Source organism: Chiroxiphia lanceolata, chromosome 5 (assembly GCF_009829145.1).
Source record: "Chiroxiphia lanceolata isolate bChiLan1 chromosome 5, bChiLan1.pri, whole genome shotgun sequence".
Lineage (NCBI taxonomy): Eukaryota > Metazoa > Chordata > Aves > Passeriformes > Pipridae > Chiroxiphia > Chiroxiphia lanceolata.
In genome coordinates, this window is record NC_045641.1 from 15,855,178 (window position 1) to 15,878,296 (window position 23,119).

General features: G+C 42.5%; 1 protein-coding gene across 1 annotated transcript in view; it reads left to right on the plus strand.

Annotated features, from left to right (window-relative positions):
* Positions 1–102: 102 nt before the first annotated feature.
* Positions 103–23,119, plus strand: part of GRAMD4 (GRAM domain containing 4) — a 78,078-nt gene continuing 55,061 nt past the window's right edge. Inside the window, exon 1 of the mRNA XM_032688874.1 lies at positions 103–229. Within this exon, the coding sequence (XP_032544765.1) occupies positions 201–229 (29 nt within the window). The 5' untranslated portion in view covers positions 103–200. The remainder of the gene's footprint in view (positions 230–23,119) is intronic.

Genomic DNA, 23,119 nt, shown 5'->3' on the forward strand with positions numbered 1-23,119 from the left:
GCGCTCGGAACGGCCGCGGCGGCGCGGACGGACGGGCACCTGCTGCCGCCTCGCCCGCAGGGGCGCCGCGCTTTGTCCGGGCGGAGCGGAGCGGGCGCGCCCGGCCCCGGTGGCGCGCGGCCCGGCCCGGCCGGCTCAGCGACCGGCGGCTCTCGGGGCGTCGCCTGGCTCCGGCGGCCTGGGCACGGCGGGGAGCGTGAATGAGAGTTTGCTCCGATTTCCGAGCAGGGTGAGTGCCGCACTGACCGCCTCGGGGGAATAATAATAATAATTATAGATAATAACGATAATAGTAATTTTTTTGTTTGTTTGTTCGCTCCTTTCTGTACCAGCCAGGCGCAGTTCCCCGGGCCGGGCAGCGGGACCTGCTTGCCCTGCGGGCTGGGGGGCGGACGCGCCCCCTCGCTCCGGAGCAGGGCTCCTGCGGGGCGCTGCCTCTGGCCGCCCCCGGACCGGGTCCCTCGGGAGGGGTTGCTGTCCGTTGGTCCTTTGTATGCCTTTTGTTCGGCTCACCCGGGTCCGGCGGGGAAGGGGCGGACCGGGTCGCTGCGGGGGAGCCACCGGAGGTCTCGGCCGGTAGTCCAGCTCTCCGGGCCTTTGCGGGAATCGGGAGACTGTCCCCGTGGGCACAGAGAGTGTCCGGCTGCCTCTCTCCCTGCTTCCCGGACGGAGGAGCGGCCCTGCTCTCCTCCCCGCGCCCCTCTGGCACGGAGCAGCTGCCCTGGGCTGCGGGGATAGGCGGTGGCATCGCCACCACCGGCCGGGAGACACCGGCTGTAGTAAACAGAGCGCATGGGGCGGCGGAAGACGCGATAAAGGCCACATCCCTGTGTGCACACGCAGCCCGTCCCAGGTGGGCTCCCCAGTTGTTGTCCTGGGGACCGTGTGGTGGCTGCTGGTCCCTGTCCCTGCGGTGCCGCGCCACTCGCTTTGGGCACGACGGTGATTCCTACGGCTGCGTGCGGGGATCTCCCTTGGCGAGGGGGAAGCGGTGCGAGCTGCGTCGCCCCCTCCTTTACCTCCTGCCGCTGCCGGCCGGGTTGGCGCTGGGTGTCATCCTGTTTGGCATCCCATTTGGCAGTAAGAGCTGGGAACGCAGGTTATGTTGTGGGGTTTGTTTCATGAGCGGTAGCTGAGCCTAGCTGAGTTAGGGGCTAACCACATGTTAAATAGCAGCCGACAGTGTACTGATCCCTCAGAGCATGCAATATCTGGATGCATCTTAATGTGGAGCAAATGAGGCACGGGAATGTTGGAGGAGTAGGACCAGAGAAATGCTGCTGGAGAGCTTACTTTCAAGGAGACTGAGATGATGGCAGAGCCGTGGTAGATGGCTGTTCGACAGTCAGGTCAATAGGTGTGCACTTATTTTGTGGACCTCCTGCATGCTTCTGTGGGTCGTTGCTGAGCTTAAAAGCACGTACGGGGTGAATGGGAAATGACAGCTTTTTGTCATGTTTTTGTGTTGTGCTTCGTGGCTGCAGCGTTTCAGATTGAGTAGATGTGGTACTGTTAAGCTTGTGCGAATGTGGAATGAATGATGGACAAGTTTTTGTGTATCACATTTCCAGTGGCAGTTGAGATGTGGGTGGGGAGAGGAAATATTTAATAAAGTAGGGCTCCCAGGTCCCTGTGCTCTGACAACATCCTGCCTTTTAACATGTGATAAATAGTTTCATTCCTCAGAATTAGAAATTAAGCTTAACTTTTAATTTTTTTAATGTCATATTTAGTTATCAAATACCATATCTAGTTATTTAGAAAGGGAGGGCTTTTTTTAGTCCTAGTCTGTGTTCTTCTGAAGCTGACATTTAAGATACTAGCTCTGAAATGGATAAAATATAAAATTGGTGGTCTTATGACACCAAATTGTGCAAAGTTCCATGAAAGCCCAAGTTATGTTTCACTGTTTCTCTTATGGTGGCCACAAGAATTTTTGGCTCATCCCTCTGCCCTAGTAAAGGCAATTTAGGGCTGAGATGCTAGACTGAACTGAAGATGAACCATGTCGTGCTTCCTGCTCTGCAGGTAAGCACTTTGGAGCTGGTTTTATCTGATAGTAGGTGGGACTAACCTGAGCTAAAGTATCAGACTGATGGGTTTGGTTTATATTTTTTCTCATTTAACTGTAGCACTGTTGAGACCTGATCTGCTCAGCATGTCCTTGGTCAGGAGTTGACTGTCAAGCGGTGTGGGGTAGCCTGCTGTTGTTTGGATGTGTATGTGCCACTCCTTGGCATGGTATGGCTTCTGCTCCGAGTGAAGGCATCAGTCAGGCTTTGACCTCCTGCCTGATGCCTTGTGAACATCATCGCTGTGGCCTGGTGACCTGACGTCAGTGCCTGTAGGGGTGGGAGGAATTAAGGACAGCAGCTGGGAAAAGCCTGTCCTGGCTCTGCTTTTCTGTGGGACGTGGTTTCAGAGAGATTGGTAGAAGGGAGTTCACAACTGAGAAGGCAAAATCAGGGGGCTGACTGGCAGCCCTGCTGTCTTCCTGGCTGGAAACTAATTCCTGGTGGTTTACAGCAGGTAACAGATACAGAAGCTATTCCCTGGTCTTATGCCTTCTCTTCCCGGTGTGTGATATTCAAAGCTTATAGGAACAGAAGTTCATTATTAGAGTGAATGGCTGAGGCAATATTGCGTACCAAAGAGATTCAGTATTGTTTGAAACCTGGGAAAAAAACCCCAGCTGGATTATTTTATTTTGGTAACGGAACCTTTGCAGTGTCTGAGAAGTGATCAGTGCTGCTGTTGAAGGTGGGGTACACATCAGGGGTATGAAACATTGTGGATACATGTGATACTACACAGTCTTCAGCATAATTCTAATACTGGAACATTCAATCCTTAAAAAGGCAACTTCAAATCTAGGGAGAAGCATTAACTTTTTAACCCCGAAAGCAATGACAGATCTGTTGGAAGAATAACAAAGACCCTGTTTCTCCTCATTTTGCCTGCTGAAAAGTTATGTTTTGTATTTTGGCTGCATTACCACCAAATCCATAGGGATTCTTGAAGATACAAGTCTGTTTTGTGTAACATATGGTCCCATCAACAGTTTTACAGGGAATATTTTTTTTATTTAAAGAGTAATAGATCACATTTCCTGATGTTTTGTTTTTTATTCACAAGTGTGGATAATAAATACTGTTTGGGAATGCTTGAGTCAAGGGCTACATATACCTCACTGAATTTTTTGGGTTAAAGCTATGTAGCTATTCAGTGGCTGGTCACGGTCTCTTCTTCCCTCTTCTTACCGCAGTATTTGTCAGGCTTAGCAGTGATACCCTCTAATTTTGAAGTCTCCAAAGCGCTGGCTGTTACCAAAATACTCCAGTATTATGTGCAGAGAATTCTGCCATTTCGTACTGAAGGCTCTCTTGTCCAAACCTGACTGTGTCAGGCCCAAATAAAGTACACAATTTTCCACCTTTATCCTGTACACTGTTTCTGTTTCTTTCCTACATAGATTTTTCTCAGCTAAATAATATCTGCATGGCAGCATCCATGCTGGGAGGAGAGATCACTTTCTCTAATAGGTTATTTTTATGACAGAGAGTTTGATCAGAGGGAAAGCTTTTGACAGTAAGTGCTTAATCAGGGTCTTTCAAAACAGATTCTTTCTCTGCCCTCTGCCCTTAACCTGGCAGGTTAATCCATGAATTAATCTGTGCGCAGAAATATAGACATCAAGTGTAGTGGATCGGCCGTAGTGTTGGGTGCTTTGTGGTTTTATGTGTTCTGGTCTTTCAAGTTTCTTAACAAATACAGGTTTTCGCATCTTTTGGCCATTGTCATTGCTGTGGGGAACACACACACAAAGCAAGGAAGTTAGGCCTTTTCCTTGGAGCTCAGGATTTACTAAAACAGTTTATTGGTGAACTCACCTTGAAATTTAATGAGTTAGTGCTGCTTTTTGTTATGACATAAGAAAATGAAGTAAGGAGTCTTTGAAGCTACTTCAGACTTCATAAATATTAACAGGCTCTGCAGTCTTCACAGAGAGTAAGTTCTGGATGTTTTTTTTTCACCTTAATAGTACGTTTTTGTTTGCACAGTAAATCTTCTTACCTTGACTAAACTGAAAGAACAGTTATCAAATGCAAACCAGAAATACTGTATTTGTGGCTGGGAGTGCTCTTGCTGGTTTTCCCCTTTTCTGTTTACCACCCAGTCCTTTCTCCTGGTGAATGCACTGGTAGCAGTAAATTTAATTCCATGGCTTATAAAACCAGATTTTCAAAGATGCTTGAATGATTTAAAATGCAGGATTTTGCTTCTGAGAATCACGGAAGGTAAAGATTCCCAACTTGTTCAGTTGCATTTGAAAAATCCTTTCTATTTGCTTCTTGGGTCTCTATATGTGTTTAGTATTTGTCTGTGTTAATGAGGAAAAAACCCTCACTGGTAATATTGTCTTGAGACATGTCTTGAGAATACTTAAAATTGTCTCTAAGTTTAAAAGCTACATCTGCATCTTAATAGAAACTGAAATTCCATTTAGTTGCAAATCCCCTGTTAATGCAGAAAGTTTTTTGTGATAGCCCATGAAGAACACTTGATCTGTTCTGGATACACGTTACAGGAAGTTTGATGCATTGTTTTAGAACTTGTTCTAGATCTCTCTTCAGTAGCTGAAGAGAACTAGTCTTTTTATTTCACAGAATCACAGAATGGTTGAGGTTGGAAGGGACCTCTGAAGGTACTTGGTCCAACCCCCTGCTCAAGCTGGGCCACCTAAAGCGGGTTGCCCAGGGACAAGTCCAGATGGCTTTTGAGTATCTCCAAGGATGGAGACTTCACAACCTCTGTGGGCAGCCTGTGGGCAGCTCAGTCACCCCCACAGTGAAAAAGTGTTTCCTGATGCTCAGATGGAACTTCCTGTGTTTCAGTTTGTGCCTGTTACCTCTGTTCCTGTCACTGGGCACCACTGAAAAGAGCCTGGCTCTGTCCTTTCTGCACCCTCCCTTCAAGCGTTTATATAGGGTTATAAGATTCTCCCCTTGAGCCTTCTCTTCTGGGGGCTGAACTGTCCCAGCTGTCTCAGCCTCTCCTCACAGGAGAGATGCTCTATCCCTTTGTTAGACTGTCTCCATTATGTCCATGTATGTCTTGTAGTGGGGGCCCCAGAACTGGGCACATTACTCCAGCTGTGGCATCACATTTCTCAGTATGCTTTAAAAATAAGAAACTTGTAAAGTAAATTGTGTTAAGTTTTTTTAGGATGCAGGTCCAAGAGGTCACTTTGGTGCTGTAAATCACTGATGCAGCTTCTCTGAGTGCATTTGCTCTTCTGCAGGAGCTGATGTTCCTTGTTTAAAAGCCCCAAACACTTCAGTGTTTTCCTGATCCCATCAGCCCAGGCATTGACAACTCTTTTGACCTGTGATTAAGGGATTTGTGACTAGGTTTGCTGGCTACACATGCCTAATAAGCGTAATCATTGGATGCTGAGTCACATGGAGTGTTTCTGCTGTGTGTTGATACAGACTGCTGTCTGAAACAGAGCTCCTTGCAGCTTACAATGGATGCTTGCTTACATTTGTGAGGGCACATCCTTGCTGTGGGTTTGGTTCTCCAGCAGCCTTCCAGTGCACTCCATTGGGGCCGACCAGCCTGCTCCGTGGGCTCTTTATGCGTTACTGTGTTTCCCTTGTGACATGTCTGAAGGTGAGCAGCTGTCTATAGACTAAACCGAGTGACGTTTGGATGCTTCCTTGTTTTACCACATCTGTTTTGTATGCATATATGGGTAATACTGTAGTTGATGTTAAATACAGAATTCGTAAACAGGGGTTTTAATTTTAGGTCAACATTTTAACATGCAGAATAAAGCTGTTAGTGGAATGCTGCTAACACTGGTCATGGACAGGAGGGAGAGAGGACAACAAGAAAAAGGCATAAGGCGCAAAATGTCATTTTATCCTTGGGTTTTGCATCAAACTCCACGGCAGAGGATGCTCTCATTTCTTGGCCATTGTGTCCCCCCTCCTGCATATGTAGGTATGTGTAGTTGATTAAGACCTTTTTTGGAGGTTCTTAAAGAATATGGCAAAATTATGTGGAAAAAGCAGTTGGCAGTTGCTTGCCTTATCTATGTCCAAATACAATGGCTAATAGACACTTTTTGAATTTTCACAGTACCCCACAAGAGTAACTGTACAACATGAGAGGTCTATACTTACCTTAATTAGAAAGAACAAAACCGTACACTTCATGCTGGCCTGATGTATGCAATTAGTGACTGAGTGCAATTAATTTCCAGCTGCTAAAACTGTTTTATCAGACCTCTTGACAGGACTATCAGCAGTTTGTATTAGTATCTGGCATTACTAATGCTTGGCATTTTACCATGTTGTAAAAGCCACTTGTTCCTTCAATATTTATTTCAGGTATCAGGTTACTTATGTACAGAACACATCAAATTCACTGGTTTGGAAACCAACTAATTCTTAGAGACTGAAAATTAGTACCACGTTTTTCAGTGAAGGATACACAAGCATCTTTAGGTGCTCAAAGGGTTTAATTCATAACCTGAAGTTTATTGTTAGCTTAAATTTTGAAAAGTGGCTTCTTCAAGTTAGAAATGTATATGAAAAAGAAGACTCCTGAAGGGAATTTAAACTCTCGAGGTACCTTCAGAAAGAAGTCCTCCAGCTTCTCACCATGTATTTTACTACCTGAGGCTCCACATTCCTTCTACGCTTGGGAAGTGATTTGTGTGTTTTTCTTTCCTTCTCTCTGGATCTCTTCTTTGCATTCCCAGGTGTGCACAGTAACTGTGCCCTAAAATAACTTGCTGCACTTCTCAAGGTTAACAGCATGTTGTAATTCCTGGGGAAGTGTAGCAGGGCTGCGGAGAGGTGTGTGGATTTTTAACCATCAGCAGTTTTAAAACAGTGTCACAGCCATAGGGATGGGGAAATGAGAAGCATCTGGAGAAGGATCTCTTGAAAAAAGTGGTTTGAAGGCCACACATAGTCCATGCTGCTGCCTTATAAGCCTGATGAGGTTGAGATATCTTTTTTCCATCTTGCTTTTGGTAGAGCCAGGTGATGTCTGTAGTTGTACAGCTTCAGGGCCCTGCCTAGTTATGTTAGGACTGAAGAGGGTGTCTAAACCCTGTAGTTTACTGTAATTTGCTCCACATCAGAGCCCAGGGAGCTGTATAGTTGTGTGCTTTGGGTACACACTGTTTCCCTGGACACTTCTGTAGTAGTGGGACTACTCCCAGTAGTAGATTTTGGACACTACCATTATAATTACCAGGTTTTGTTCCAGGAGTAACGTGTTTCCAGGAACTGGATGAGTTTATGCTTTCTAGGTTGTCTGGAGAAAGTGGCATGTACATTTCAAGTCTTAGGGATCTGAGCAGTAGAGAAGAGACCAGTCTGAAAATATCTATAACTCCATTCTGGGAGTGAAGGTAACAGTAGACTGGGCTCTGAGCATTTTGAAAGATGCACAACTATTCCAACGAGGTACCACATTGCAACAGGGAAAAAAAATAGCACGTTAAGCACCCAAAGATGAAATGCTCTCTGAAGTTCCATGCAGTTATATGGCCCTCAATGAATGTGGCTTTGGCTACCTGATTCAAATCAAGCTGCAAGATGATCTGTAATCCGTGATCCTGTCTCTGAACTCATTTTTGTGTTAGGGGCTTACTTCATCTTTCCTCTTGATCACCTTTTCCCTTGTGAGACAGAGAGTAATTCTGAAGGAGTTGCCTGAATATATCATCCTTGAAGATCCTACCTGCTTCCTCTTGCTGCATGTAGCCGAGAGGTTTGGTTCCCAGCAGCTGCCATCCTGTTTGTGTGGAACCTGAGAGCAGCAAAACATCCAAAGCATCCTCATGGAACTAATATTAAGGTGACTTTGGACTGCAATCATCAGATAGTAGTAAAAACCATCTCTGTAGAATACTAAATTTTGCATCACCCTGCAAGGATCATGTCACTGGAAGGAGTAGGAAAACGTAACATCTGTATAAATGCACTCTTTATGTAGTCTGACTTTTCACAACATTAAACCACTTGTAAGTGTTATTCCAGTTAGATTAACTTTATACAGTTTTGTACTTCTGCAGTGTTTTTATTCAAGATCTTTACACTCCCTTTAAAGGCTACAAAGTGACCCAAAAGGTACCTCCAAGTGTCGAGATCACTTTTTGTATGAAAATGTGGTGTGGTTTGGTTTTGTGTAAAATCCTGCATGGTCTCAGCAGCTCTGTGAGATCACCTGCACTTGTGCAGTGAGGAATGTCCTTCCCAACAAGCCATAAAGAGTGTGGCTGGACATGTTGATCTTTAAGGGAACTGCCAGCTGCTAGAGCATGCTGTGCTTGCAAGGTTTTCTTCAGATGTAAGAGCTTCCTGGAAACTTGCAGTAATTAAAACTAACGTCAAGGGTTTGGAAAACACTGCAGAAGTTAGGACTGTGGTCTGTTCCAGATTATCTGGAGCTAGCTCTGTCCTGTTTAAGAGAAATGTTCTGAATACAAAGACTTTTGATGCTTATGGAAAGGGTCTTGGCCTTCCCTTCCCGGAGGAGTTGCTTATGGGACTGCATTCAACAGCTCTTCTTTTTACTTTCACTAATGGGAATAACCAGCCTAAAGTGGGATAGTTCTGACTTCCCCAGAAAACTGTATTAGCAAATATTTTTACAGGAAATACACTTTTTGTAAAGATACTTCTTCATCTTTCCTGTTTCTTCCAGTAGCAACTGTTCCCCAATTTGAGGGCTCTGCCAACAAAGATTTCCAGTAACGCTGGATCACTTATCCCTCTATGACAACACATTGAAATCAAATGAAGCACGAATACTGTTTCTTGGAATATTTTACAGGAGGAATGTGGAGCTCACTTTGCTTAGCAGTTTGAATTTGCCCAGTGAAGCTCTCTGGTCTTCTCAAGCCTCTGTTAAAGCAGAGCAGGGACAGTAAATGCTTTTTGAACAAAAAACAATGTCCAGCAATTTTCAGTCCAGTTTTCCTGGTGGAATGCTAGCCTGGCTTGTGTCCAGTGTCTGCTTCTGATTTCACTTGGATGCATATGGCTATCCAGGTTTGAGACTATGGGATGTATTCAAAACTCATTTTGTGTTTTGTTATTAATACTTCGAAATTGCATAAGTATTCTTTTGTTGAGCAATAAGCTTTAAGTATTAAGCTGTTGCCTGTGACTCATTAGTCTGCTGTTGGTGACAATTCATTGTCTTTGTTAAATCATGGAAAATCTTTCCATGCAGTTTGCATTCCTTATTGTCTGAAGCAAAGTACATCTGTTTATTTTACCCTGAAGAAGGCTTTCCTCTCAGCTGGCTGAAAGTTCATCATATCTGAGAGCTAATAGGAAAGTACAGCAGACCTCACTCATTGAACAAAAATGTTGTGTGTATTTAACTGTTGAACAATTATGTTAGGTGAGTTTTTGGAAACTCTACATGGACTGACAGAAAAAAGAGTGTCTGTTTGCTTTGTTTACTTTTTCTTCTCTTTTCTAAGGCTCCAGGAGAACCAAATGTTGGTAGTTACATACACTGGGTGTTTTCTAGTTTTTTTTTAATTCATTGATTAAATTGCTATAAAGCTAAGACTGCATTTTTGTAAAAGTCAGAAGAAAAGTCAGTTAAAGGCATATATACTTAGAGGAAACACTAGGAAGCGGTTGGACCTTGAAGATGGCTGTCTGACCACAGATTGCTCATTATCTTAAATGAGAGGTGAGAAACTGTGTTTAGGAAGCAGATGCATGGCTGATGTTTCTGAACTGTGAAGGAAGCACCAGACACCAGCTCTTGATGTAGATTAGCTACAAGCATGCAGATTTTCTTTCTTACAAGTTAATCATAATTTGAAATAACTTTTTTCTTTTTAAATAAAGACTAACTAGTAGATTCAAATCCTAAAGTAAAAGTTCTTTTGAAAAATGCAGTCATGACTAGCAATGTGAATAGTGTCCAGTATGTACCCTTGTGTAAGAACACCAGTATGAAGTGGTCTGACCTTTTCTGTAGCCTTGTTAACTGTATACCAAATCCAAAGACTTTTTATCCCCGTACATATGTGAGCTCATGGTCAATTTTCTTAGTGCTGGTTATACGCAAATCAGACCCAGCTTTCTGATCCCACTGTCTGTTGTGATTCCTAGGCACTCAGAAATCTTTCCACTTACTGGAAAACAGTCTTGTAGTTCAGAAAAACATGTTTTCATGTCTCTAGGTTGTGTGGCTGCCTCTTCTGAAGGAGAGGCTTTAGTAGGGAGTGGGTTTTATTCTGCTTGTTGCAGTACATCTGTTGAAAAGCCTGATGCCCTTGTTATGCTGTGGTGCATCAGGGCTGAGTGCAGCAATTAAAAGCCAGTACAGTCCTTGATTAACTGCTGTTTAGTTTCTGAAGCTTTTGTATTGTCCAATAAATAGAAGGGCTTGGCAAGAATATCATTAGGAGAGGAACTGTCCCTTCACTGTGTATTTACAGCTTTTCTTGTCACCCAAAAGACAGCCTGTCCCTGTTTCTTGTCAAGTCAACTTCCATGACTTAGGTCTTGCTTAGAACAGACTCCCATTTACAGCCATCCAAATCCCTGCTCAAGTTGAGTCAGCCTGCCTAGATCTGCAGCTGGATGGAGGCTCCAGATGCCTACAACAAAGAAATCCAAAGATGTCTTATTTCATTTTTTTTTAACTTCGCCAAATTTGATGCTTTGTAGTTTGTTTTTGGGCACTTCTTGCTCTTGAAATCTCTGAAATATTCAAGAACAATGTGGTATAATTTTTTCTTTTTCTTTTTTTTTTTTTTAGCTTCTATGCCAATTATGTAAACAAATCAGAGGTTAGTGGGAGTTCAGTGCTAGCTGATGGTTCCGTAATATTCTGCAGTCTTCAGTGTGCTTCTGACATTAATGTAAAAAGTCTTGGAATTCCCAGTTTCTGTGACTTTGAGAGACTTTAGCTGTTAAAACATTTGTGTAGTGTAAACAAAAGGCTTGATATCCCAAAGTGGAATTTGAACCAGACTGGTAATTAACTTCTAGGATCCTTCTTGAAAAGTGAAATCTATGGTTTAGGTTTTAAAATTCCAAGATTTAAATATGTGAATATTATTGAAGTAATTGGGAATAAGTTAGAACTGGAAGAAATCCTTGTTAGCAAACTGACAGAAGTGCCAAAAATGTTGCTCTCTGCCTTCCTTTATACTCCTTTCCCCAGATTCTTTAGGGAGTTTTCAAGAGGTGTGGTCTGTGAGTGGTCTCTGGGCTTCAGCTGGTGATGTGGCCTCTCAGTTTCTCTGTGAGGCACCACTGCCTTCTCTCTGGTTTCGACTTGGAAAAACACACCATTTCTTAGGCGTGGTTGGATGACGAAAGGTGGGATCTCTCCAGAAATCTCCTTTGTGAATTTCAGAAGCTTTGAAATGGGCACAGCTGTGAAGTGGTTTTATGGTGGCAGGTGGGTGTGTGCAAGGACTAATGCTCCCTTTTCCTTTCTTCCCCATCCCAACCGTAGCTGCTTGGAAAGATAGACTGTGGTCTACATGGATCTCTGCCTTAAAGTGCTTTGACCTTTGGACCTTTATCACTGCCAATTGAAGTGTCAGCATGGCATAAATAAATCAGCTCAAGTAGCGTAATTCTGGCCCTCGTCCCAGCCTTAGAGGCAGACGTAAATGCCATCCTGTAGCTGGCTCTTGTTTGGTCTGATTGAAATGATGACTGATAGAATCTTATTTCTTCTCCCTTGGTTTCTTCACTTTGTTACTAAACTCTCTCCTGATATCTTTGTGCTAATTAAATCTATTTTGAGTCTGAAGTCTCAGCCATGTACCAGGTTGCTCTTTGCTGTCATTGAGTTTGGATCATCTTAGCAGCCTGACAGGCTTCACGGTGTATTTGTGACATTTTGAGACAAGAAAATACTTTTTTTTGTTGTTATAGTGTAGGCAAAAAATATGGTAAATCAGGGTGCTTGTACAGGTTTGGTTAATAAAGCAAAGAGCTGATCCACGAAGTGCAAATACCATTGGATTCATAGGTTACCCCATGTTTGGGGTCAGAAAAACCAAACTGGCAGAGTTGTGGGTTGGTTTTTTTTTTTTTTTTTCTGTGTGTCCAGTAAATTTCATGTTGAAACATGGTGGAAACCATACTAATATGGCTCTATCAAGAGAGGAGTTGACTTTTCTTAGGAGAAATGCTACTTAGAACATGTCTGTACTCTGGTGATGATACCAACAGCAGGCTCCCCCTTGGCAGAGGACGGGAGCTGGGTTAGTTAATATGCCCTGCTTTATTTAAAGACTTACTCTAAGATAATCTTGTTCCACTTGTTTCAAGCAGCTTCAGAAATGTAGTTGTTAACTCCTGTGTATAACTTTTTGTCATCTGCAGTTACGAAGCAACAGGACTTTTGCTAACAAGCAGTAGGACTAACAAGCACTATTAAAATGTTAATTTTTTTACACATATGATCAAATTAGTAAGAACTGGGCAAGCTTATGGTGATAACCTCAGCTAGGTGGTTTCCTTGCTAGGAATAGGCTTTGTATCTTCCCTACAGATTTATGTAATGCATAATTTCTGTGTTTTCTTAAAACGATGGAATTTTTTTTTTAGTTTTCCTCAACTCCATTCTCTAAGGAAGCCTCAAAATTACTCATAGAATGTGGATGCAAATCTTCATGTCTCCTTCCCATTCCTCCGTCAGCTGTCTGTGCAGCCACATGTACTAAGCTGCTGAATCTGGAGAGCTGAGCTGCCCTGTATGTGTGTAATGAGTGGGTCAGAGTTCCTGGCCGGAGCTCATTTGCAGCAGTGTTCAGTATCTTGAGTCATGAGTTACTTCAGTTTTGTTTGCAAAATAAAATTGGTTTAGTAAACTAATAAAATGTGGGAGAAAATACAAGAATGCATGGGAAACTTAATTAATTTTTTTTTTTAAATCTCCTGTATTTCCCTACAAGTGTCTGACTCACAGGCTCCATCATTCTTTCTGTGGTTGTTCTACTTCCTGACGCTCAGTTGTCCCTGACTGTATCTGCTGGTGGGGTGAGGGGATACACTCTGCTCAGCCTCACGTTCATACTTCTCCACCAGTTGCCTATTTTAGCTGTAAGTGCTGCAAAGCATGTACAGCAGCCTTTTCCTGGGCTGAACTGGTGTCTGTCTTCAATCCTCTACTTAGAACAGTTAGCAGTATCACCAAAACTGGCTTTTTTTACAGCAGTTGATGCTATGTACAGAGGTTATTGGGAAAGACCGTGGAGGAGATGCCTACGCTACATGTGCTTCTTGGAAGAATCAGATTTAATAGCAAAGATTTCCACTGAGTTTTGCTGTCCAAAGCATGTTAAAATCAACATGAGAGAGGAAAGATTTGCAGTTATAGCAGAATACCTAAACAGTTTACTAAACAAAAGAGTTAATTTGCAGGATTGTGATTATATTTGAGAGGGCTCCAGTTTCTCACAGGATTGTACCCTCTGCTGCCTAGTGTGGCTATATCAGCTTGAGGTTTGTGGGTTTTGTTTTGTTTTGTTTTTGTTTGTTTGTTTTGTTTTGTTTTTGTTGTTGTTGTTTCTTTAATTTAGGATTACTACTGTAAGCATGGTGACAAGGAGCAGATATTCTGCCTACTGTGGGAATGATGCAGTTTGAAATGTGACAGTGTAGGGGTTTGCTCCTGTAAGGGAGATTACCTTGAACAGCAGGGCCTTTCAATCTAGAGACTGCCATTTCACTATGTTAATTATTCAAACAAGTAATTGCAGGTCAGATATCCAAACTGTCTTCCGGGTACAGTGATTTACTTCTTTTTATAGCAAATGTACCAACAAGTGCAGTTGAACTTATGCAAAGGGATGCACTCTCAAGAGATGGAGGAGGGGTCTGCAATACTTAGAGGCCAAGTTTGGTGCTTGCCTCTGTCACGCAACTTCTGCTATTTCCAAACTCTTCTACGTGGAGTAAATTATCTCTCTCATCTTTTGACAGGCTGTGTGGGTGAGATGAAGGAGGCTTTTCCAGTGCTGCTTTCCAGCAGAGCTGCTGTTCATGTTTCTGTCAGTCTGGTGGGAACTTGACCTTGAGTTTTTTACTGTGATAAGATTTCAAGGAATAGTTTACATGGCTTTTACAAGCGGCTGTGTAGTACAGACAGTGCCAGAAATTAGGCTGATGCCTGAAGCCAGACTTACTGTATGGAACTTGCTGTTTCTCTGTTACTTTTTCATTTAACTTACTCATATAACTCCCTCCTTTGTGTATAGTGTCGTGTCCTTTTACGCATTATTTATGCAAGTTTTTACACAATATTTCATGCCCCTTCATTTAGAAGTTGACATGATGAGTAATTATAACACTGCAAACTTGCATAATCCACAGAGTGGCTTTTTTTTTTTTTCCTGCCTTCTTTTCTGTGCCTGTAGCACCAATTTCAGAAGCATTTTCAGGTTTTTGTTGGGAGAAAGGGAGAAGGAACAGAATGAGCAGCAGCTCTGCTTCTTGGATGGAAGTGTATGTGATTTGGGGATTACACACATTCTTTGTAAGCTCAAGGCCAGTATATAGGAATTATAATGGTGGTTGTAATTGGCACGTGCTAGCTGTAGCTTTGTAGTTCTTCACAGAACAGCAGTGTTCAACTTCTTTACCCATGAGGGGAGATTTTTTTGCAATATAGGCATTTCAGAGGCTTAATGAATTCTCAGATCAGCAGTAGAATAGTTAAAACTCACAGATGCGAGTTACAAAGTGTTGTACACAAAATCACTGCATCCTGGGAATCTTCCTCTGAAAACTTGCATCCGGATGGTTTCATGTTAAGTGGATACTCACAAAGTTCTAGTGCTGGCTTCTGCTAAATTGTATCCCTAAATTGAGGGAAGCCCTTCAAAATAGACCATCTTGCTGTACTCTGGTTGTTAGTCTTGTTCTCAGTGAGGTGCCCTGATAGCTGAACAATCTGGAGAGCATGAACCCTGCCCTGTGGTTGCTTAGTGAACAAAAAGGTAAGGGAGTTATTTACATTGTATATGTAGCACAGCAGTTGTAGGTCTGTGGTCTTTGCCTGATAGTGATTCCTGCTGTATGGTCTAGCCATAAGTGAAACTATAATGCAGAGGGAGCTTGGCACTGTGTGTTACTCAAAGGTGCAAGTTGCCTATGTGAGGTCCAGATGTTGGTGAGGGCTCGGACAGGCTTCTCATCAGCACTGGGTTGTGTGCTCTTAGCTGTGCTCAGTGGAGGTGCACGCACAACAGAGATTTGTCAGGCTGCAGTCATTAACTGTGGCCTGCATCCTGCTTCAAATGGGTACCTCTTTGTTTATAAACACAACAAAAAGGAATTCATAGTCATTCTTCAAAACTGGGCAATGCAATATACCTTTATTCTGTTTTCAAAGGTTACTGAGTGAGGTACGATGAGACACCCTGAGCAGATGCCTGCTTCCAAGAGTCCTCTCATTGAAACACCTGCTAGGTCCAAGCCATTCTTTGTAGACCTTGGAAGGTTGTTCTCAAATGACTTTTTCTTAGCCTGGATTACGGCTCATCTCCACAGTGTCACTTTTTCTTAGCAGTACCTCCATTCTCTGAAGTTACCATCTGAAGATGATGAAAATGCAGTTGAGGTAATGAAAAACTCAGCGTCAAACAGGTCTCAATAACTTGCCCTTTTTTTACTTGAAGGGATAGAATTAAAACTCTTCAGGGCTGGCAGGACTCACACTTTCTAAACAGTGATTACCTTCTGTAATAAACCTGTTAGTCTGAATAAGATGTTTTATGCCAGTATATGTTCTTCTGACTTTAAATATTTACTTTAAAGTAGGTTGTAAAAGGCCAGTTTTATTTTGAGTGCTTTGGCAAGCTAGGCTTCCTACATTTTCCATTTGAACAGTGGAAGAGAGATAAATGCAGTGATAGCCTAATTTTCACAGAATCAACTAGGTTGGAAAAGACCTCTACTATCATCTCACCCTCTGTTAGTTGTGTCCTGTCCTTCTCTCCCATCTGTCACCCATTTGTCTTTGTTTTTATAGGCAGAATTGTGGTGCTTGCTTAGGGCAGCACTTCCTCTGTGCCCCAGCTTTTTACCTGTTTGAAGCCCATCCAGACCTGAGCTGCCTGAGCCTTCTTGTATGCAGAGGCTCTTGCTGAGCTGGTGATGTTCATCTTCCTGTCTTCACCTTCAGCTCTACCCTTGACTAGTAGACAAAACTCAGAGCAAGGGAGCAGAAAAAAAACTTTTGTCAATGCCAAGCTGTGACAAACTCTTCCCCTGTCCTTCAGAGTAGGGACTGAAGTTCTGGTGTCCAGTGTCTGAAATGTGCCTTATGGTAGCTTTATAACCAATGTCTTTGTGGTGAGACTTTGCAGTCGTTTCACCTCATTTCAGTGCAGGTGGTTGCTGTAAAGGGATGCTTTCTCCCTCTGCCCACCACCACAAATGTTTTCTGTGTGTCCCGACAGCTCTAATAGCTTGTGCCACCCCAAGTGAGACTGCATCGTTGTCTACTCTGATTAGACTGACCTTGCCAGAAAACAAACACAAAAATTAGTTGCATCAGCAGTGAGCTGATAAACTGCATGAATGGTCAAGTGACATAAAGGCTATGGCAGAAGTGAATGGGGTTACTCCCTTTGGTGTCAGCCTGTGATCAAGTCAGCTTCAGGGTTGGCTGGGCTCCTCTGGAATCGGGATGGGTACACAGCAGGGGGGATGAGGGCAGCAAAGGAGGACCCAGTAGGTGACTAGGAAGGGAGGGGTTCACCTCCACTGCGATAGGCTTTTATTACTATCATTACATGCTACCCCTTTCACAGAATATCAGCCGTGGCTTGAACTGGTGACTCCTCCCTCCTCTGCAGGCTGTCTTTTTCATGCAGAGTTTTTGGTGTGGCTTTTATTTTCTCCCACACACATGTCTTGAGGAAAAATTAGCTTTATCTTCCTTCTTTGGGAGTTAACATTTCCAATTTACAGACAAATTAATTTAACAAAGCTTGCTAATTTTAGGTTCATGATGACAGACAGATGAGAGACAGAGGTGTGTAGGGTGGCTATGAGTTTGCGGAAGAGGTGTTACCTTAAGTGGGGAGCTAAGTGCGAAGTACAACTCCCACAGCTATTTAGTGGAAACAATTACTGCCTTCTGTTTCTGCGCTGCTGTGTGACCTGGATAGATACATGTGTGTGGTTTGGGATTTTTTGTTGTAACCCCCTCCACCCACAATTTTCCAGTGGTGGTCAAGCCAAGGCCTCCAGTTTCGGCTGGCTTGGGTACTGAGCAGCAACTCCTCTTTCTTTCTCCATCCTTCTGTGTAGGGTCACTGGGGCCACTGCCTATGTCTGACTGGAGGGCTGCTCTTTAGGTCCTTGAGGGGTTAAGGCTGATGCTTTGCACAGGTCTGCAACTCTGCGGGGATGGAACAGCGCATTTTGGGAACGTTTGCCTTAATATGTTTGCCAAATATGTCTGAAGTGCCCTCTGTCTGAGGCATGTATGGAAGAGAGCCCTACAGCCCCATGCCACCGTGCTCTGTGTCTCCCCTCTTCCCCCAACCCTTTCTGTTTGCAGCAGTCAAGCTGAAGGTTTTGAAGACAAGTCACTTCTATTGTGCAACTCCGATTTGTCTCCCAGGCAGCATCATGTTGTGAGCTGAATGACACGTTAGTCTCTTTGGGGGAAAAAAAATAGATTTTAGCGTAATGCATATTCATGAAGCTGCATTATGGTTGCTGTGACAACCTCACCAGTGGCAGTTGAGATCAGTATGTTGAACTTCTGTCTCCAGTCCCTGTGTTGTACCATAACTCATGTTACATAGCTTTCCACTTTTTTCTTCCTCCTCTCCTCCCCCAGTCAGTGTACAATTTAAATTGTTTCAGAGTTGATGCTTAATTAATAGCTGCATCTAATTAAGCCTACAACACCAAAGCACAACTTCCTGCTGGTTCCCAACCCACATTAATCGAGTGTTGCTTCTGCCAGCAGAGGAATAAAGTAGAAGTGATTCTGGTAGGATTTTTTTTTCTTTTGTTCAACTCCCTTTAAGTTTAAAGGAAAAATAAACCTTAATTACTAAACATAATGTTTCTCCATAGGTAGCCTAACTAATAATTTCATCTCTCATGAGAAAAAACCCCAACAGAATCTATCCCCCTAACCTATCCCTATCTTGTTGAGCCTGTCTCTAGATTCCTAAGGACTCCTGACCCTGAAAGGAGCTTTTAGTAGGTGTTCCTCAAAACCAGCAAGCAGTCTGTTCTGGGTATATTATGGCCCTGAAGCCAAAAGTGATGTTACTGGAAGAAGACTTTACCAGACTGTGACTCTGAGGCAGTGACTAGTATTTCAGGATGAACCTGTTGTGTTGAGTGTGGGGAGAGCTCAGCTCTGAAGTTTTGTTTGTGTGTCTGTTGATGTCAGATACTGAGGGCACTTGTGCAATGCTTGTAACATTCACAAAGTGTTTGTAAGCTGCTCTTGGCCAATCCATCTGGATGTTTGACCCAAAGTATTGCTGTACCTTGGTTTCCAATGAGAAATGATGACATCATTTTATATAGAGAATTTAAAATGTTGCATTGTCCTGGGTGATCTCATGTGGGTGCTGCTCATGAACAAGTTGCGTTGAGCGAGGTTTGTGACCCTTCTGTGTGCTGAACCACTTGTTGAGTTGAGCTTAATGTAAAGTTTTCTTGAAAGGTGCCAACTTCACCTTTACGAAACCACTTCCTGTTGTTCAAGGAGAGATGCTGTGGCTAAGGTTTAGCTTTTTTCACACGTGAGCCTTCTGGAGCCTTCTGGGAGAAGTGTGTGCACAGGGAGAAGAAAAGTGTGCTTTTCTTCTTTTATCCTGTGCTCTAGGATAACCTTGCTTGAGTAGGGAGGTTGGCCCAGATGACCCACTGTGATCCCTTCTAACCTGACCCATTATGTGATTCTCTGAAAAGCTGGCAGACAAGGAGCTCTCAAGTGCAGTCAATTGATCTTTCTCTGGTGAGTTTCTTAAATATTAATAAGTACAAAATGTTCAGACAGTGACTTGAAATGAGATTCTGTTCATTAAAATGAGAAATTGGGGGGGGAAAAATCACGTAGCAAGAGGGAACTTTTTGCACAGAGCAGTATATAGAGCTGGACTGTGAATCTGTTGTAGACTTAGACGTACTCACTGCGGCTTCCAGTTTTAGTCTGACGTCCAGAAAAAAACATGCCAAGCTTTGTTTTCAGTATCAGTTGGTATGTGGATGAATTGGGTGTGTCTTGTTGGGTTCCTGCTCTCCTGTCAGCTGCTAGGACAATATGCAGGAGTATAGAAATAAAGAATACCTCATGTAATCCTGATACTTTCCACTGCCTCAATTTGCACACCGTTGCCTCATGATAAGAGCAAAACATCCCTGTGTTGACAACTATGCCTGTATTTGTTTGTCCACTCACAGCCTGGCTTTTCTTGGATACCAGAGCTCTTACCTTGGACTTCTGCAGAAACATATTTTCACATTGAAAGGAGAATATGAAGGAAAAATGAGGGATATGTTAGATTTGCAGTGTCATATTCAGCTTTTTGAAAAGCTGTTTTTCTAGCAAAAGGAACATGGGTGCTTTGAAGGTTACTATTCTGTGTCATAGTCTTGTAGGGTCTTTTTGACCTGGGATGAAATTCATCCATGATGTTTTAGTGGGTTTTTTGTTGTTTGTTTTTCCCGCAGGCTTCAGACTAACACTTGCTGGGGCAATGCTGTTTGACTTTGTGTAGCAGGTTTGTGTTCTGTTAGTAGCAGGTTTGTGTTTTGTTAACAGCTAAGGAAAACTGAACCCGGTGTTGGGAAGCAGAGCCCTTTATCTAACAAAGTGCACATGAAAATTTAGCTGTTCAATCTCTACCTGGTCTACCAGGCCACATGCTCTGATTCAGTGTATTCATGTGTGAAAACTAAATGCAACAACAGAAAACCAAAACCCACAAGCCATTAGGGTTTGAGAGTAGGAGACTGCAGTGAGTTAAGGCAGATTTTAGACATAGTGGTACACTGGGTGCTGCCCTTCCCTGAGTTCCCTTTTCCCTTGTGCATCCCAACCTCTTCCACGTTCATGGAAGAGCAGAGCATGGGGGAGCAGTGACTTGAAGGGGTGGAGAGGTTGTCCATAGGAAAAACCTCATAACCAAGTGCCTCCAGACTGCACAGGTGGGATGACTCTTGGCATTCCCTGGAAGCTTGTTTTCTCCTTACTGAAACCTCTCTGTAAATAGGCAGAAAAAGCTGTTGTAGATCTCCGTATGATTTTTATGTGAAAGTTTGGGAAAACTTTCTGTTCTTAGTATAAATTTGGAATGTGTGTATGTTGGTTTGGTTTTTTGGGTTTCATTTCATTTAAAATGAACATCTGACAGTTATTTGGGAGTTAATTGAGGGGTCACATATTAGGTCCAAATAGAGTTATCTCTTCCTTGGCCCTCTGTAAAAGGAATAAAACTTCAGGCTTGAAGGATTTGCTTTAGCAACTGGATATTAAGGACAAATAAAAAATATCTTTAAGGATTATTTTAGTTTGGGGTTTTTTCGAGTGTGGAAAATATAGACCTATAGGGCTAATCAAACCCTGTATACATAAACTGTTTCCTAGGGGTTTTTTTTATGGTTTAGGACTTTGGGATCATTTTTACAGGCTGCTGCTTAATTTTGCTGGTTTGACATCTACTAGTAAAACAAGAGGAAAGCAGCTGCTTTCTTAAAAATCTGGATGCCTGAATAGCCTGTTTTGTAAGCGTGTTAATGTAAGATATCCTTACTGTGTTATGATTGAGGACCTGCTACTATTATTAGATCTGGATGAGTTGTAACAAAGTTGACTGTAAATCACTCTTGCAGAGTCAGCGCCTGCCTTACTGTGCTCTGCAGCACTTTCTGTTATAGTACTGAGTGTGGGGAAGGTCTTTTGTTGCTTGCATTAATGGTAGGGTGTTTGTATGCAGAAATAAGCTTGACTGGGGAGCATGGATTGGATTTTACTTTGCTCAAGTTGATTTGCAAGCATGATACCAGTCTTAATTCTCACTTATAGCTTGTTTGCTGTATGGTAGTGAGAACAATTATTGTCACATGTATGAAAGTGTTGGGAAAGGACAGTTGAAAACACATGGAGTTAAAATACTTGTATTTTTATTAGAATTTTGTAATTTTTATCAGTGGTTAGTTTGAAAGCAGAGGGAGATGTGGGTCTGCCTTTGCACTCTGAGCTCCACATGTGCAAAACTACAGGGTGGTTTTGATGCTGTGGGTATGAGGAGTTATAAGAAACGACCTGAAACTTACAGCTGAACCAGCTGAGTTCAGAAGGGGTGTTTGGGTAGGGATGAGTCCAGGATGGAGAGATGGGAGAAGGTGAGGGATGAATAGCTATGATGGTAAAGCAAGTGTTTTGATATTTAGTTACTATATTTTACAATAAATTAATTCTAGGTCAGATTCTGGTCTTTCATTTTATAAAAGTTTCCTCAAGCTTATCTAAATTTGACTCAAGTCACTTGGAATACAGAATCTCCAAGACTCATTTTACCTAGGGAGCCTGAAACTGCTGAAATGTTGCCATATTTATTGATCTTTATCTAAAAAAAAATGTTACTAGTTGCAAGAACAGGCTGCTGACAAAAAAGAGCCTGTTTTATATCCAACATTCGGCTGGAGGCCAGATAATGAGTTTCTATAGGAGCTTATTGGCAAGCTTACTTTTTTGCTTAGGTTCATGTAATGTAACTGTAAGTAATTTGGGAGCCTGGTACATACAAAACAATTTTTAGACAAAATGATCTTATTATTTTTAAATTTTAACAGAGAAGATATTTTTATATAACAGCTTTGTGTACTTAAAACACTTTAAAAGTGCCTTGGAATGTGATTCTTTACTATTTCCTCTTTTAATGGTCAACCTACTGAATAATCCTTTAAAAATATTGACCCTCATGGCATCTCTGTTTTGCTAGCCTCAGAATTAAGCTGACTCCATTCAGTGGAGTGATTTAAAGAAAGGTTTACATTTCTAAAAGGCTGTGTGGTAACACACATAAGGGTAAGTACCTCAGTTTTGCGAGTAAAAAAATGCCATAAATGTGTTCATGGGTAATCTGTTGGCCAGGTTATTCTGTCACCTAGGGCTGAAATGTATGAATTATCCTAGGATGAGACTGGAGCATAGGATTTTAATTTCCCAGATGGTGTCCATTCCAGGCAGTTATCTCGATGGGCCTTTTCACTGGCCTCGTGCGTTTTTCATTCTTGATTCAAAGCTTGATGGGAAGAATTGGAGATTGCTCTGTCTCAAGATGTTTTTGACATTTCTCATTTCTTCTGTGTGATAAGTGAATGTGAATCTATGCTAAGGGGAAAGAAAACTGATTTTGGATCTTGAAACATCCATTGAAGTGCTGTATATGCCAGGCTATAAGAAGATGTCCAGATCCAGCTCCTGACTTTGAGGAATGATAGATAAATGTGATTTTAACAGGAGAATGCCAAGGACTCCTGATTCTATCCAGGACAGCAATGCTTATCTGCAGCCTTGAATAATGGCTCCATCCTTAAGAGGGATAGAGAAGGCATGGGACGCATACTCGTCCTCTATGTTGGTATGGGCTGATGGGTGCCAACCAGAAAATAACACTGTACCATACTTTAGTATTTCTTCGTGTAGCTGTATTGTTAGCAGTGGCAGTGTGGATAATGAACAGATGGGGTTTGATTTGCAGCTGCTTTGCTGTAGATCTCTTACGTGGTGTGTAAAACTGTTTGAATGTAGATGGAGATCATTGCAATGGGCAGGAGAGCAATACAGTTGTACCAGTGCTTATCAGAGGTTTGAACTTCCCTAATACGATTTGTTCCCTAGTTGCTATTAATAGAAGGGCCTAGAGATATTTCTGGATGTGATAGCTGAAATGTTTCTTCATCAAATAGTCAATGAATGAGCAAGAAGTGTTTCTATTTTAAACTTAGCTTTGACAAGCAAAAGAACTTCAAAGAAAAGCTGTTCATAGAAAATAACCTTGGTGTGAGTTACCACAAGTGATTCTCTCTAAGTGATAGATTAAACACAGGGCTGC